At 38.6% G+C, this 15,794-nt stretch overlaps 1 protein-coding gene across 1 annotated transcript in view; it reads right to left on the reverse strand.

Annotated features, from left to right (window-relative positions):
• chrna8 (cholinergic receptor, nicotinic, alpha 8) overlaps positions 1 to 15,731 on the reverse strand; it is a 41,795-nt gene extending 26,064 nt beyond the window's left edge. Inside the window, exons 1-2 of the mRNA XM_035659377.1 lie at positions 15,616 to 15,731; positions 3,209 to 3,348 (exon numbers count right to left, since the gene is read on the reverse strand). Of these exons, the coding sequence (XP_035515270.1) occupies positions 3,209 to 3,348; positions 15,616 to 15,685 (210 nt within the window). The 5' untranslated portion in view covers positions 15,686 to 15,731. The remainder of the gene's footprint in view (positions 1 to 3,208; positions 3,349 to 15,615) is intronic.
• Between the last annotated feature and the right edge of the window lie 63 nt (positions 15,732 to 15,794).

Consider the following 15,794-nt stretch of genomic DNA (forward strand, 5'->3'; position numbering starts at 1 on the left):
TTCTGTACTTGGCTCGCCTTAGATTTTCACCAATTTCCTTTAAAATAGATCTTTAACTGAACAGGATGCCCTCGTGTTTGAATGGTTCAATAGATTTGGTTGAATTCCTGCTGCACCTCAACATAGTGTGTGTAGATGAAACAGCCTGGTTTAGCAGGAGCACAATGAGAACTGTCTCTCTACATATACTTTCTGTCTGAGGGTTGATAGAATGAAATGTGAACACAAGCACTGCAAACTGCAAACTATTTTGTGCAAAGCAGCATTTATTAAGACGAATGTTTCTGAATGTGTGAACCTTTATCAGGAAGACTCATCTGAGTTGTAAACTCAGTGTTTCTCACCCAAACGCACTGTGTTTATCCTTGAAGTACTGTACAAGAGTATTTCCATTTCATACTACTTCTACTCCAGACAAATATTATAACTTTTACTCTGCTACATTTATTTCTCAGAAGTTATTTTCAGATTAAAAAGAAGACAATAAGCGAATAAAATGGAATACGAAAAGGTCTGCCTTTGCTATGTTTGCGAGCACATTATTGCTACTAACTGTTAATCAGTGGAACAGCGTGAAACGAAGTGCAGGACATGAGTCATGCTTGCACAAACAAAACACACACACACACACACACACTCGTAACAATGCTCCAAAGTGCCGAGCTGGCCTTCTTGCTGTTTGTCATATTTTTTAAGCTCATATTATGTTCTGTATGTAAAATCTCAAATTGTAACATAGCTAGTAATAAAAGAAGTCAAATAAATGAAGTAAAAAGTGCAATATTATATTTGATATATTATATGTATATGAAGTAGATATATAGCATTAAACAGAACTACTAGAGGAAAGTGCACATACTTCAAATCTGTAAATAGGTAACTTAAGTACAGTATTTAATTACTGAAATGTATTTAGTTACATTCCACCACTGAACCTGGGTTTGTTTGTCAGCTACATAATGCACATGGTGGCCCTTCCTGTCCTGGATGGGAACCGGTCTGTGTATCTGTCATTATTCATGGCGATGAACCCAGTCTGTGGTCATCAACCTGCCCCAGTTCCCGGGTTAGAGAGTGACCAAGGAACAGATGGAGGGATCAAAGGTCACAGTTCACAAACACACACACGCACAAACGGCTTTACATTCTTAACAACTGCCCAGTAAGCATTAATTCACTTGGCCTTGCCAGCTTATCCATTATGTATCAAGTCAGTTAACAATGTACTATACATTTATAGCAAACACACACATATATATAAAACATATACAACAACTGATACTGACTATAACAGCACATAATATAAGAACAGCACATTATTTGTAACTTTAAAATCAACACCAAATCAATAACATCTTAAATTAAACCATCCTTCAAACTCTAAGAATATATTGTTGTTTCATTATGTGCTGTAGGAGACTTGCCCATATTAATAATAGAATGGGAATCCTATATTACAGCCCAGTGTAAGACTCTTACCACCATGTAGTTATCATGAGAAGACATACACGTCTTGTGACAGGACTGGCTCAGGGATGTGACGGGGTGTCGGCTTGGGTTTTTTGGATGAGCGCTTCGGCTGTGTGGTGGGACTAACAGGCAGGAGGTTATGTGCGGGTTTGAGAGAGGATAGGTGCATGAATTGGGGAATGGGAGGAACCACACAATAAAGCACAAGGAACAAAACATAAAATGAGATGTGACAGAAAATCTGCCCAAACCACAGAAGTGTCGATTTAAGAGCTGAGGGCTTGACATGAAAAAGAGTGAAAGGGAGAATTGTGGCCACATTGAGCTAAATGAGGTTTCTGTGTGTTTCTGGGTATGTTTTTGTGTGTGCGTTTGTGGGTGTAAAATGCAGGTTGTACACATACCAACTGATGTTTTGAACAAAGATTTTCTCTTAAGAAACAATGTTATACATGAAAATGAAGAAGAAACATTGGTATTGGGTTTGGGGAGTGTACAGAAAGTGTAAAGTAATATTTTGGCATTTTGGGAAATACACTTATTCGCTTTCTTGCTGAAAGGACAACTTAGATACCACTTTCATGTCTGATAAATATAAGGTTATAGTTAGCATCCAGTTAGCTTAGCTTCTGTTCAAAGGTAAACAAAAAAAAATGCTCCTGCCAGCACTTCTGAAGCTCATTAAAACAGCCAGTGTACCAACTGGACAGACATTGTTAGCTAGCTTACAGCTAGCTAACAATGTCGTACAGCGACCGCGTACAGTGTCAGAGTAAATTTGTGTGGCAGCTCAGCCTCTAACTGAACTCAGAACTCGCTACAGACTCTGGTTGTTTCCCTCCAGTCTCTCTCCTTTTCCTTTTTGCCCCCGTAGGTTTATGAAAAAGATTGATAAAGTCTGTGATAAGGAATTTTCACTCAAGCTGAAAAATATTCAACTGGCATGGCGGACCAGGGCGAATTTGCATCTAATTGCATCTTTTCATAGAATATTTATGCAATCGTTCTACCTCTGTAATTTACAATTTGCTTGGTGTTCTGTCTGACTTCACAGTAATGGTTATAGTGAACCAGCTGAGACTCCTCAACTTGATGTTTTTACTCTTCAGTCATTATGTTAAGCTAAGCTAACCATCTCCTAGCTGTAGCTTCATATTTAACGGACAGAAATGAAAGTGGTATTGAATTATTCATCTACTCTCAGCAGGAAAGTAAATCAGTGTTTATTTCCCAAAATGTTAAACCATTCCTTTAAAGGAGACATATGAAAATAGTTATGATCAAAATGGAAAAAAAGGTCAAAGAGGGAAATGAAAAAAAAAATGTGAACGGGCATATCTCAATTTTCTTGTCGAATGAGAGAAAGAACTGAGGGCATGTAGTGCCACCAAATGAAAAAGGTTTGAGGGCAGACACAAAGTACTTGCTCCTTCTAAGGCAAATATTCTCACTTGGTTGGGTGCTGCCACTGGGGGAATAACAGTTTCAAGTTCAGAGGAAGATGAACAGCAGTAACTGCAAAGTATGTGCATTAGCATGCACCACAGTCAGTTATCAGATAGAATAATATAAACAAAAAAACTCCAGAAAAACATCCAAAATGCAAAAAGTTTGACAAAAAGTGTTCAACTTTCTCCTTCTAACGCTGAGTTGATTTCCAAAACAAATTCCACATACATCCTCACTTTTTTTAACATACTCTCGTGCTGTCAAAACACACACAGGCACACACACTCACCACGTCAATGATTTGTAGCAGTGTGAGGCCGAGTTCCACCACGATGGGTGCAGAGTCATTTTGGACAGGTCTTTCCAGCCGACTGTAGTTTACCATCAGGTCACGATAAAGCTTCCTTTGGTACACACCACCATAACAACCTGCAGCAGGAAGAGGATGCACAATGAAAACGTGAGAGGAGAAGCATCAATGGCACAAAAGGGAAGGAAGAAAGAGAAGAGGGTAAAGGATAGAAGTCGTTTGAGGTGTAGGTTGGGAAAGGAGGGGGAACAATTAAATAATAATTGATGGGGGGTAACAGAGAAGGCAAGAAGAGTAACAGGTGAGAAACAGAAGAATGTCATGATATGTATAAAAAGAGACAGACGCAATGGTGGCAGAAACTAACAAATTAATTTTGTACTGTCTTTAACAAAGACTCAATCAACCCTGTGCTTTAATAAGACATACTGAAAATGTCACACATAGGCCCATTAATGCCTGTAATCTTATCAGTGCTATTGTTATTTCCAACATTGTTCATGCTGCACCAAATCCCTCAAGAAACCCTGATTAAGTCGTGATGTGCTGAACATAATGAGCACTTTATTAACTCATTGAACTTTAATTGTGTTGACTGTGTTTTCGTTTTGTCTCTCCTGTATTCATTAGGCCTCATCAAGAGGTTTACACTGAACAATGAGGCATTCATCTTTAACAGGAACAAATATTACAGCGCAGTCCCTGATGCACAAGGAAAGTCAGTCGGTCACAGAAGCTGGCCTCGTTCCTCTTCTACGAATACTTCTGTAAGAGGAAAATTTGACGCAAAAAAGCTTTGACTGATCAGGAGAGTCTATCTCACATAAGGCAGGTTTGCTAATTTTTCATTTTTATTTTATGATACTGTAGAATCAAGTCAACATCATCAACCTCCTGACACACAATCCTGCATCATGTTGGTACTGACCAAATAAAATGATTCCATGTCCCTAAACTCCTCTCATTTGATTTAATTTTGGGTCCACATTAGCTTAATTGAAATAGAGGCTATTCTACCTGGGTTCCGCGCACAGGACATTAACAGAAAACAAAATCACACTGCAACACACATACCACCAAATCGCAACATATGAACCAGACAAACATAAAAAAAATACAAAACAACAAACAGCTCAGTGAAACACTATACAGCTAAGTAACATTGCTAAGTATTTCATATGTCACTGAAGGACATTTAACAAAACAGTTAAACACGGAAGCGCAATTGATATTTTAGCTACTGTAACTAAACTACTAACTAACTAACTACTGTGAAAGTAAACACTAAAATTTGTCTTTCTTTGTTTTCTTAATTCCAAGCACAGGCAAAAAGTTAACAATAATGAACAGTATTTAATACATTTTTATTTATTTTTTTACTGTTTTTATCAAATTTACCACCAGTAGTCCAATACGGTCATCAGAGACTGTCCTCGGCTGAAGAATGACAGCCCCAGTTGTTACAGTGAGTGCCGCAAAACCACAGAAAATGATGCAAAAACATGACCACTTGTCACCTTTCCCCTCCTTATGGGGGAAAGACCCCTCCCCATATTTTTCTCAAACATGTCAAATATGCCTTAAACATGGTCATTCACAATCCAGCATTATAGAGAGGTTTAGATTGTTGAACTGGCCAAACAGGCACAACCTTCACATGCAACACTATCATTTAAATGTTTTAGTGGTATCACTTATACTAATCCTTTAAGTCCCGATGTTTAACATTCAGTATACAAACATTTAATAAATGGTTTATAACATAGTTCTAAGCAGATATAATGTTTATTTATAAAAACAATAACTTATCCTGTGGGCTGCAATAAGCAGAGGCTGGTATCTGAACAGATAATATGATATAATTGTTGAAAAATACTGAACATTAATAAACACTTGAGGATTGTGTCATTTTCCTAATATAGGAATCATTTGAAAGATACCATAATCACATAAAAATTCCAAGCACAGTGGCTTTAAGTCTCACGTCAAGGTTGCCACCAGCACAACATTTACAAAACTTCCAGACTCCCTCATCCGTCAGTGTCTCATCTCAGCCAGAACTGAAAAGGTCTCAGCCTGCATCTCCCCAGTGACCCCTTTCCAAATTAGATGTTGTCTCAACATATTCCAGCAATTACAGAGTGACAGCCAAGACGTGAGTGCAGCCACAATGACTGATTGGATGACTAATTAGCTAATGAGGGGAAAGATAAACAAAGACAGCTCGCTGTGTGTCTGTGCGAGGGTGTCGGCGAGTGTCAGATGGGGTACCCCTAAATCTTGGCGTGACAGGGGATCTGCATAATGGGTGGGAGTGGCAGCCAGCAAAAGTGTTGTGAGTCGATGGAGTGAAGCGAGCCAAGCAAAAACAAGCTGAACACAGTTGGGCTTAACAGTAAAGAGCCCTGACAGAGAACCACTGGAAAAACGAACACATCTGTGAATGGGTGGTGACCTGGGATATACTGCAGTTAATCTATAATAGTAAATTTAATTAAGTCAATCCACCTATTTCCTAGGGGAATACATCAGGTGTTTGTTTGCTACGAAGTAAACATTGAATATCTGTTTTCTACAATAATTCTTCTTCTCCTTTAAATAGCAATATACCTCCTGCCCATGAGACAGAATATGGTACACAATAGGTTCTGCACAATTTGTTGTCCAGGCTTCATGCAGAGAAACACGGAGAGCACTTCTTACTCCATGAGGGCACAGCAGGGCTATCTTTATAGCGCCTTTCAGCAACAAGACATTCAAAGCTTTTTACATTAAGGAAAGATATAAAAGAAAGAGATTTTAAAAAGAGTAAAACCAAAATAAAATGATAATAAAAATTAGCTAAAACAGAATAAAATACATTGAAAGGTACTTAGTACACTGCAGCTAAAGTGCAGTTCAAGTCATGAATAAACTGTCCAAAGTTTAATTTAATAAAATGCTGTGGCAAACAGAAAAGTTTTCCTGATGAAACAAACTTTTGGTGACATTGCTGGCCTTGTCAGTCTCATCAGCAGGGCAGCATAGAGCTGTTCTCTTTTTTTGTCATTTTTTCGTTATCAGCAAGGTTGGTGTTACAGAGTGCACTTGGTTGGGGTAGAGGCAGGCGACGTGACAGTGACCTGAGGGGGGGTTGAATTTAATGCAAGCGTTGACCAGCGCTTGCATTTTCTCAGTGAATCCCAAAAGGGAAGCGAGAGACACACATCTTATGAAACCACCTTGGACAGACTGAGCTACTAACTGGTACAGTAGACTGCACTAGATATATTCAGCATGTTTTTGGTTAGTTAGTTGTGATGACTTATCCCAGTGCGTCCTCAGGCAATGTGTCTGTGTGTCTGTGTTATCAGACTGAGCTTTGGTTTGCACCGGGGCATCTTCCTGAGAGCTGCATGTTTATCCCTACAGTGTCCCATATGTGACGCTCCATGTCAGTAGTTGAGTAGTTATGTAAGGTGTCTCTTACCCACCACTCTCTCTGTATGCCTCCTTGTTCTTCATATGTGCTGAATCTTTCTATTCACAATGCCTTATTTAGGTTATAATAGTGCATTGTTTTGCATGTACAGTACCTGGAATAACATACAGAACAATCTAAAACTTACCTAATTTCCATCCTAAGCATATTTCACTACTTTGACAAAATATACACTAACTGTAAATGTAAAGCGTATCATCTCATGAAGATCTTGTTTTTGCTGACCTCCAGTAGTTTAACTTCTCACCTTGCTGTTGTGATGTAGAAGTGTACTTCAGGGTGTGTCAGTACACAATGACATCACTGTTGGGTGTGGTTTAAGTGAAACAGAGCACACTTATGGCCACACCCACCAGTGATGTAATGAGAGGTGAAATATACATTTTACTGCTGCTGAAAACGTACAGATCAATATCACTTGACAAACAGCAATCGAAAACAGTTTTCATTTGACCAAAGAAAATATTCGCCCAAAATATTGTACAGAGAAAACTAGGTGTAATAGTGCTTATAAAAACAATACAAGGAGGCGAAAAACATGATCTTTCTATCAAAGCCTCCTGTTTTGGAACTTGGCACATTAAACCTGAAATATCTTTAAAATAATGGAGGTGTGGTCAATAAACACACTCTATTGTAAAATAGATTTTACAATAAAAAATTTAAATGTTTTAAAATCCATTAACCAGCCCTACAGCTTGTAAAAACATGTCCTGCATTTGGGGGAAAATTGACACAGTCTGACATGACTGGCTAAAGCGTATTCATCAAAGGTTACCTGCGTCCCCCGATATGTTTTTTTTTGTTGGGCTGTTTGTTTCTTAAATCTTCACAATAGAGGTGGTAAGAGCAAATTTAGCTTAATAGTCAGAATGGACACAATTATTAGAATAAAACCCTGGTTGAAATATACACACTATCAATCTTAATGTTAAGTGTTAATGTCTCCCCTACTGTAGCACTGTCTAAAGCAAAGCTCTAGAGAACTCAATAGACCCACAACCAATATTGCCACCACCAGTTACACCAAGAAATGATATTATTCTGCCTTTTTTTTGTCACAAATAGGGTTTTTTTTTTCTGCGTAAGACAACTGGATAAAGTTGTTTTGTCTTTTTCTGACCTTACAAAGAAGTTTTTGTTACAATCACTGACAAGAAAAATGGAAACAGCACTTTGTATTACCTTGCTGTTGACAGGTGCCATACAAATAAACTGGCCTTTCATCACTAGTTTTATACATTTAATTCTGTTGCATTATAGCATATGAATGAATGCAAGAATGGATGAATGAAAGAATGAATGAATGAACGTAGGGACAGACAGATGGACAGATGATTAAACAATTAATTGAAATTAATGAAGTAAAAGCTCAGCCTCAAAGCCTCTCTGCTCCCACGAAACACTGCAAGAAAAAGTGCTGTTAAAGGGTTGTTGTGAGCTATAAGAGCAAATATGTCACCTCTTGTTCAACATCAGCGTACTAGTGTACTCTACTTGGCTGACAGTGTGACCTGTCACGTTAAAGGAGGTCACAAGGGTTTTAAGGAAGACCAGATTTCTGTCTCATTATATGTTGTGGAGCCCTGAGGGCAACTACAGCAGTGTGGTAAATCTAAACAGAAAAAAAAGTGTCCTTCCGCACTCTCCATCTCCTGCTTTCACACAATCTCTCCCTTGAGTCTTTCCACATGTTTGTAGTTGCAAGTGTGTGTGTACCGCAGCAGCAAATGGATCAATCAATACACACAAGTTCTCCATCCCTACCCACTCACAATTTATGGATTCTCACATTTTATTGATACATGCTTGCTCACCTTTCCATCATTCTCTTCTCTGCTCTGTGTATGTCATCATTATTTAAGCTGTGATCTGAGAGGATGGTTGGAATACCAAGTTGGTATAGAAATGTGAGTGGGGAAGATGGAGGAGCAACACTCTTCCCTGCCTCATCACTATTATATGGCCGGTGGGGTTGCACTACTCGAGTATAAGTATTGGAACGCACTGTATAGAGTGCATTTAGCTTTTGAATTTCTTTAGCTAATTTCTTATTTTGTTTTAATTTATTCAAAGCTCTTAATCTGTTTCCAACCTCTTCAGACTGTTTTTGTACTGCTGTAATGTGAATTTCCCCTCTGGGGATCAATAAAGTTTTATTTTATCTTATCTCAATTGTTCTAAAAGAGGATGTTTAAAAGGTGGTGGTTGTCAAGGGCAGCTGTGTAAGCCAGGACTGTGCTGAAAATCAACATAATGCTAACAGCACTGTTTTAAATTGACCAATAGGTCAAATAATACTGTACATATTAGTCAGTGCTTCTTGTTTTAATCATTTGAAATGGCTTAGAGAGGTTATATGACACAACAATTTCTCTTGCACCTGAAACACACGACAGACTGAATGTACCCAAAGTTTTTAGTGTCACTGAATTCACTGGAATTCTTCTGAATAATTTTAATTTAACAAAACATGATGTTTTGTTTAAGGGCAGCAGTGAACTCTCCTGCAATGCACCACAGAAACAAAATGTGTTGCATTTTTCAACCACATTCAGCAAACATCTGCAGGGTTAGAGGATGTGATTGTAGCAGAAGAAATGACGTACAGCACCTTACATTTCTGTCCTGCAAATTTTCACTCTCACATTACTTTGTCTCATATTCACTTCAGTTGAAATGTGTGTATAATGGAGCAAGCATGCATTTTCTGTTTGGATGCAATCTTGAGGCCAGAGCCTGCCAGAGACTTGCAGGTAATCTTTGTTCAACTGTTCCCTGATGTTTAGAAATGTGTTTACATGTTTAGAAATGAGGAAATTATTAATTTAGAGATCTGTATTACTGTGTTTTGTACAATATTGCAGCATCTCATACACTGTTTACAGAATGTGATGTCAAACCATGACATCCTTTTCAGGGGCATTTTCAGTGGATAGATCACCCTACGTAAAACACCACCTTGACAAACAATCATTTTCAATACTTTAAACACTTAATATGGCCCAACATTTCCATGGCTAAACTTCCACTTCTATCCTCTCATTCCAGACTGCAACTGTTTTCAATTTCCATCAATAAACCCAGCACTCACTGATTTGCTACACGATCCACAACTTCAATAGATGCACTGAACATACCAACATAGACAGAGCCCTAACATAGCCTGAAGGCATCTATCCATTTCTAATGGCTACCATATATCTCTCTCATCGCATTAGTGACCTCTCGTATTTCCATTTCAGAGCCCACTGGGGGACTCATTCGATCCTCAATCATTAAAGCTCATTTATATTGTACAGAAATAAAAAAGGTTTCTTTTATTACTGCGAGGCCGCAGCAGTAGACACACAGGCAATTCACTTTATGAGTTGTTCACCCTTGAAAGTACTTGCTGCCTTCAAAATCATTTTTAAAGACTTGGTGTCCACGGTGTGCTCATTTGTTTCTGTCACAGGCAATGACACTCACAGCTGTAACAAATCATTGAGACAAAACCTGCCACAGGTCTGACATGAAATATCCATAAGTATAGATCTAAAACAAACCCAATGCTCAGTGAAATTCAAGAATGCCCTTTTTGTTTTGTCGATTTATTTGCCTGAATGCAATTTGGGAATAATCATACAGTTTTATCACAGCAATCTCAATGCAGGTCCTTAAAGAGGTACTGCAATAATTTAGTATGTTACTTTCATAAAGGTGGTGAAGTTGTGAGAGCCAGGTTCAAAAAATAGAATGGACACGATCAATAAGTAGAGTGTGAGAAATCTTGCCCTTTAGTCCCTAGTATGGCTCAAAATAACTGGATCCTACTACAATGCAATGGGATGGCATCTTTTTGTTAGACCCACATGTACGTCTTAAAAACTCCACATGTCCAGTTTGCAACAAAGGCTTTCTGTTGTAAATGTGTCCCCATCACATTGCATCTCATCATCAGGGTTATTTTCACCAGAGCCACATAAGACTTTATACAACTTGAGTTGAGTGGCACTAACCATGACCAGTAATCTGATTTGTATGTTTAATATTAACAGAGTTAACCACAAAAACACCTGTGGATCTCCAAGCATCCCAGCTCTCAGCTATGCCATATGATTTTTAACAACAAATTGCCCCTCAGGGATAATAAAGATGTCCCTGATCCTTATTTCTGGATATTTATTTTACTTCTGCATACTGTATATTGAAACATGCAATTCTTTTTTATAAGTTATGAGTCTCAATATCTAGAGGACTGAATTATTTGTGCACATTGAGGGTATATTCCCAATATGCTAAAGGCAGTTTGTGTAAGTGTAACTATCAACGCAGTGACAGTTTAACAACATGGTCTGCCAGTAGTAGAACTGTGGAACAAGTAAAATGCTAGAGCACTATGACAAACACTGACATGCAACCATCATTAAATGAGACAACTATTTTGTGTGGCTGACAACAGCATACACACACCTTGCATGATCTAAAGTGATAAAACTGTAACATGACACACACTCATAGCTTATCTGCAGGCCATGTTTAGGAAATAGTTTAGTTAGTACAGTAGAGAGCAGCTGCAGAAAATGATACAAAATTGAACACCCCGAAGCAAAATTCTAATCTGGGCTTTTCCCGTCTTAGTGTGCCCCATATTGGAGCGTTCAAGGGCCAGAAGGCAACCCCTAACAGCTTGCTGCTCACAGCAATATTGACTTCACATTTGAGGACAGTAGGACAGTGCCAGTGTAGAGTCTTTAGTGTCCCCAAGAGGCAGTTTGGTTTGCTGACAGTAGTCAAAATAAATAGCAATAAATACGCAATGAATAAAGGACACAATGGACCACTGTCACCGTGACCATTTGAGTGAAACCAATAAAAACAAGAGATAACCTGCTGTTACATAGCAACTGGTTTCAAAGGCCTTTAGCTGGTGGGATGAAGCACAAGACGCCCTGAGACAGTTTTCATCTTATACAGGTTACACTGTTCAGCTTCCAGTGTACTTTTAAGAGCTGTATTGTTGTCATAGCTAATGCATATCTACATGATTACACTTTTCTTGAAGGATGTTTCTTTGAATTGAAGTTGCTGGTGCAAATAATGGATTCTTCTTGTTATTACATTAGATGTGTTATTTTAGTCTTCATCTTGAATGTTTTTCCTATATGTTTCTCCTCGTCCTGAAGTTATAGAAAAGCACCAGCAGGCACCTGTTAGGATATTAGCTGCAATTTCATGAAGGAATTTACTAGAAACTTGATACAATTCAACTCAAAAACATGACAAAACTCACAAGGACTATCCCACCACAGAGACAGATTAAATATTGATTAGCCACAGGCAAGCTGAACATCGAGTAGACAAAATCGAATCACATTAAAGCAGCTGGTACACAGATATCACTATAAGATCAATACATATCAATAATCTGAAAAGCAAAGAAGACAGCAGGACGGAATCTGACCTGGTCAACTAATTTTCCTCAAGAATATCAAACAAGGCCACTTCGTTATCTTGTGGAAATAAGTTGCAAAGAGCATTTCCTCTAGCCCAAGAGTACACACAAACATGTTTCTTAAAGTAGTCTCATGCATCATGCAAGGTTTCCTGCTTTTGCTTCACATTTACAAGAACGAATCCATTTATGCTGTGGTGCAGTGTTATTAGTTTCCAAAAAAGTTTTCTTAAACCTGCATTGCGGAACTTTTGTCTCCCCCTCCTGGCAGTGAGAGTCATTACAAAAACACTATTGACGGGTGCTTATGAGACGTGCCTACGCCAGACTACTTCATTGCAATGGTTGCTCCCCATTTCAGCTCTGGCAAACCAATCATTGCTGGTTGATGTAAACTCTGATATACTGCAGAATACAGAGAGATTTACAGGTGTGATGGGCTTAATCAACATTGTGTGAACTCATTTATCAAGGGCTTGAATGTACAGACGGCAGCTTTAAACCTGTAGTAATTGATTTTATGGCTACTAGTGGGTAGTACAGGCTATAAACATATTATCACGTAATAATGTTGTGATGGCGAACCTCTTTGCAAAGCCATGCCTATTTACACATCCAGCAGACCTGGAGCAACTTACAATTCATTTGAAGTCATCTTTCTGGCCACTTGATGAATATAAGTCTATATTATAAATATTCATTCTCCTTTTAGCTCGTTTTTGGTCTCCACCAACTCCTGAGGGGAAAATGTGGCTTATTAGCTGCCTGGTATGCCTGGAAACAAAGGTGATGAGAAAGAGACTGAACCAAAACAGTCAAGTTGCAAAGCAATGACCATAAAGATTGTAAAACACTCAGTAGTGTCAAGGGTAACTGCAAAGTGGAGCAATAATAGTTTCTTAATTTGTCACCCCTTACACACTATAGGTAGGCATTTTCTTTCATTATTGATACACAAATGTTTATTTGTGCATGTTAATTTCAAACAAAACCTCAACCAACTCTCCACCGTTTAACACTAGCTATGGGAGCTTGATTAAGGACAGTTATACAAAAGGCCAAAAAGCATATCAAAAGGGTCTTTAATCAATCAACCAAATTTCCATCAGGGTAGTTGAGGGTGATGAATAGTAAACTACAACTACTCAGCAACCATAGAGAATGTCTTGTGTCTGAGTCACTCTGGATGTAGACCCATGAATAATCCAGTTCCAATTTAATTTTCATTTACATTCAATATCAACTTAAATTTTCAACAAGGGTCATTCTCAAACAACTGCAGTAGCGAAACAGTATTTTGCTCATATGTAACACAAGCTGGTCGGAACCAATTCAAGTGTCTGCAAGTTTGAAACTGGGACACACATTTTACAGAAATTTGGGAACGCAATTACACCCACGTTGAATCAGTGACAACAACAAGAAAGAGTGTTTTAAGCTCTTCTTTCCCCCACTTTTATTGTGCACCATGTATTATAGTAAGTTGTTTCCTGGTTTGTTTCAGGAAAGAACTTTCATTAGCAACGACTGTTGAAAACGTGACAACCTAACTGCAAATTTAGATAATCACATGTTCAGTAAGCCGTGACAAGACTTTGTCCAGACTACATGACACACTACACTTAGAAAGGAATTGGAGGGACAGAGGGTGGACATAATAATACAAACTGCTAATTATGTGAACATTGGTGAATATGGCACATGGTACTTTTGGAAGAGCTTAAGTCCTCACTCCTAAAGAAGGAATCCCTTCACGGAGGTAGCTAGAAAATCTACTTGGAACATGGCATTCCAGAGGTTTTGCTAGAAGGTTCAAAGATGTTTACACGTGCTGATAAGGGATCTTATGAGGAAAATTGGACTTCATTTTGGTGTGAAACTAGACTTACTGTTGCTCTTATGTAGAGCCCTTGTAATTGAAATTTAGTTGCTTCAAAGTCTTTTTTAAAGCTGCAGTAGGTACTTTTTATAAAAATAAGCTTTTGTCATATTTGCTGAAATTTTAACTGTGTTCTGACAGTAGAACATGATACAGATAATCTGTGTAAAAATCTGGTACACTGGCTCGTTCTAGTGGTCCTAATGGGATTTGCAAGAATCAACAGGGCCTGGATGAAAACAACCAATCAGAGCCGAGAAAGACAGAAAGATGCTTTGGGTTGGAAGCTTTAAGATAATTGATTGTTGAGTCTAATTCACAGGGTCCCAAAGCATCTGTATTTATTGTCATGGGAATGCGACTCAACAATCAATTATCTTTCTTGGCTCTTGATTGGTTGTTTTAATTTAGGCTCAGTGGATTCTTACAATTAGGACTTATTTACCATTAGGAGCACTGGGAGGAGCCAGAGGAACCTAAACAATTAAAAAAAAAAAACAACACAGATTATTTAATATAATATGATAAAAGGTTGTGTCCAGTCTGTATGTTATTCTACAACACTCTACAACCTGCTGGGAGAACATGTGAGGACACAGATACAGAGAGGACCCTCCTCACCTGTGTGCATGTTGGAGCTTATAAGTGAAGAATATCAATCCTGTTCCATTTAACAAAAACTTACATTAACTGTACTGTAGTTCATTGATTAATTGATCATTAATCAAGACTAGTTGTTCACATCTTCTGGGTGTGTGATGTATCTCTATGTCAAGACATTCCCTTTTTTTTCTCTTCCCCTTCAGTCAGAGCAAATATGTACTAAAAAAGTAGGTTTCATCAGTAAAACATGACAGCCGAAGATGAATTTTAGTAGCATTCGTGTAGCTACAGAATAGATCCAGAATGTAAACCAGGGATTCAGACACATTACAGAGATTTAACCTCCTCTGAGGGTCCTCTCTGGTCCACTCCTGTCACGCATAGATCTAACAATCCTTTAGCTGGAGATTACACTGCAGGGATGAGCGGCCCCAGTGGGCTCCTTGCATCACCGCTGGGACGCCCTCCTTATTCTGGGCCAGATGTTGTCAGACCATTAAAGAAGGCTGTGCACGCACACACACACACAAACACACAGACCCACACACTGCAAGCTTGCAAATTCAGTAATGCAGCAATTTATGAAACTGTGGTGATCTTAAGGGATTCATCGGCCTTTACACATGTAACACAAATATAAACTGTTAAAACACCACATGCAGGCATATATCTTGGTAGCTGTAAACGCCCCTTTAATTATTCAAAATGAATATTATAATATCCTCTCAGAAAATATTTCTAACAAAAGGATCTACTGCACACACAACTCCATGAACGTGCCTTTAACAGTTGCAGATACAGATGCTCCCGTCATGCCAGATGTGCAGTAAACAGTGTGTCTTAACTGCGGCTCTCATGTTTCTGACAAATGTTTATGTAAATGATGCCCAAATTACAATAATAATGAAGAAAAAGCCCTTTTTCCTTTGGTCACTGCAATCTTTTGACAGACAGAAAACTGAGTGAAGGCTCCATCAGTGACCCACCTTGACAGCAGAAAGTCGCCCACAGGTAAAGTCCAATCAATACAGATCCAGTACACTTCCGAGGCTCCATGGCAGCGGCGGAGCAGAACTCCCTCTGTAGCCCGCTGGGGATGTCAAACTTCCAGGGAGTGCAGCTTTGTCAGACTGCTGGTGCTGGTGCTGCTCTCTCTCTCTCTCTC

The sequence above is a fragment of the Morone saxatilis genome, unplaced genomic scaffold (assembly GCF_004916995.1).
Source record: "Morone saxatilis isolate NCDOM2014 unplaced genomic scaffold, NCSU_SB_2.0 Contig17, whole genome shotgun sequence".
Classification (NCBI taxonomy): domain Eukaryota; kingdom Metazoa; phylum Chordata; class Actinopteri; family Moronidae; genus Morone; species Morone saxatilis.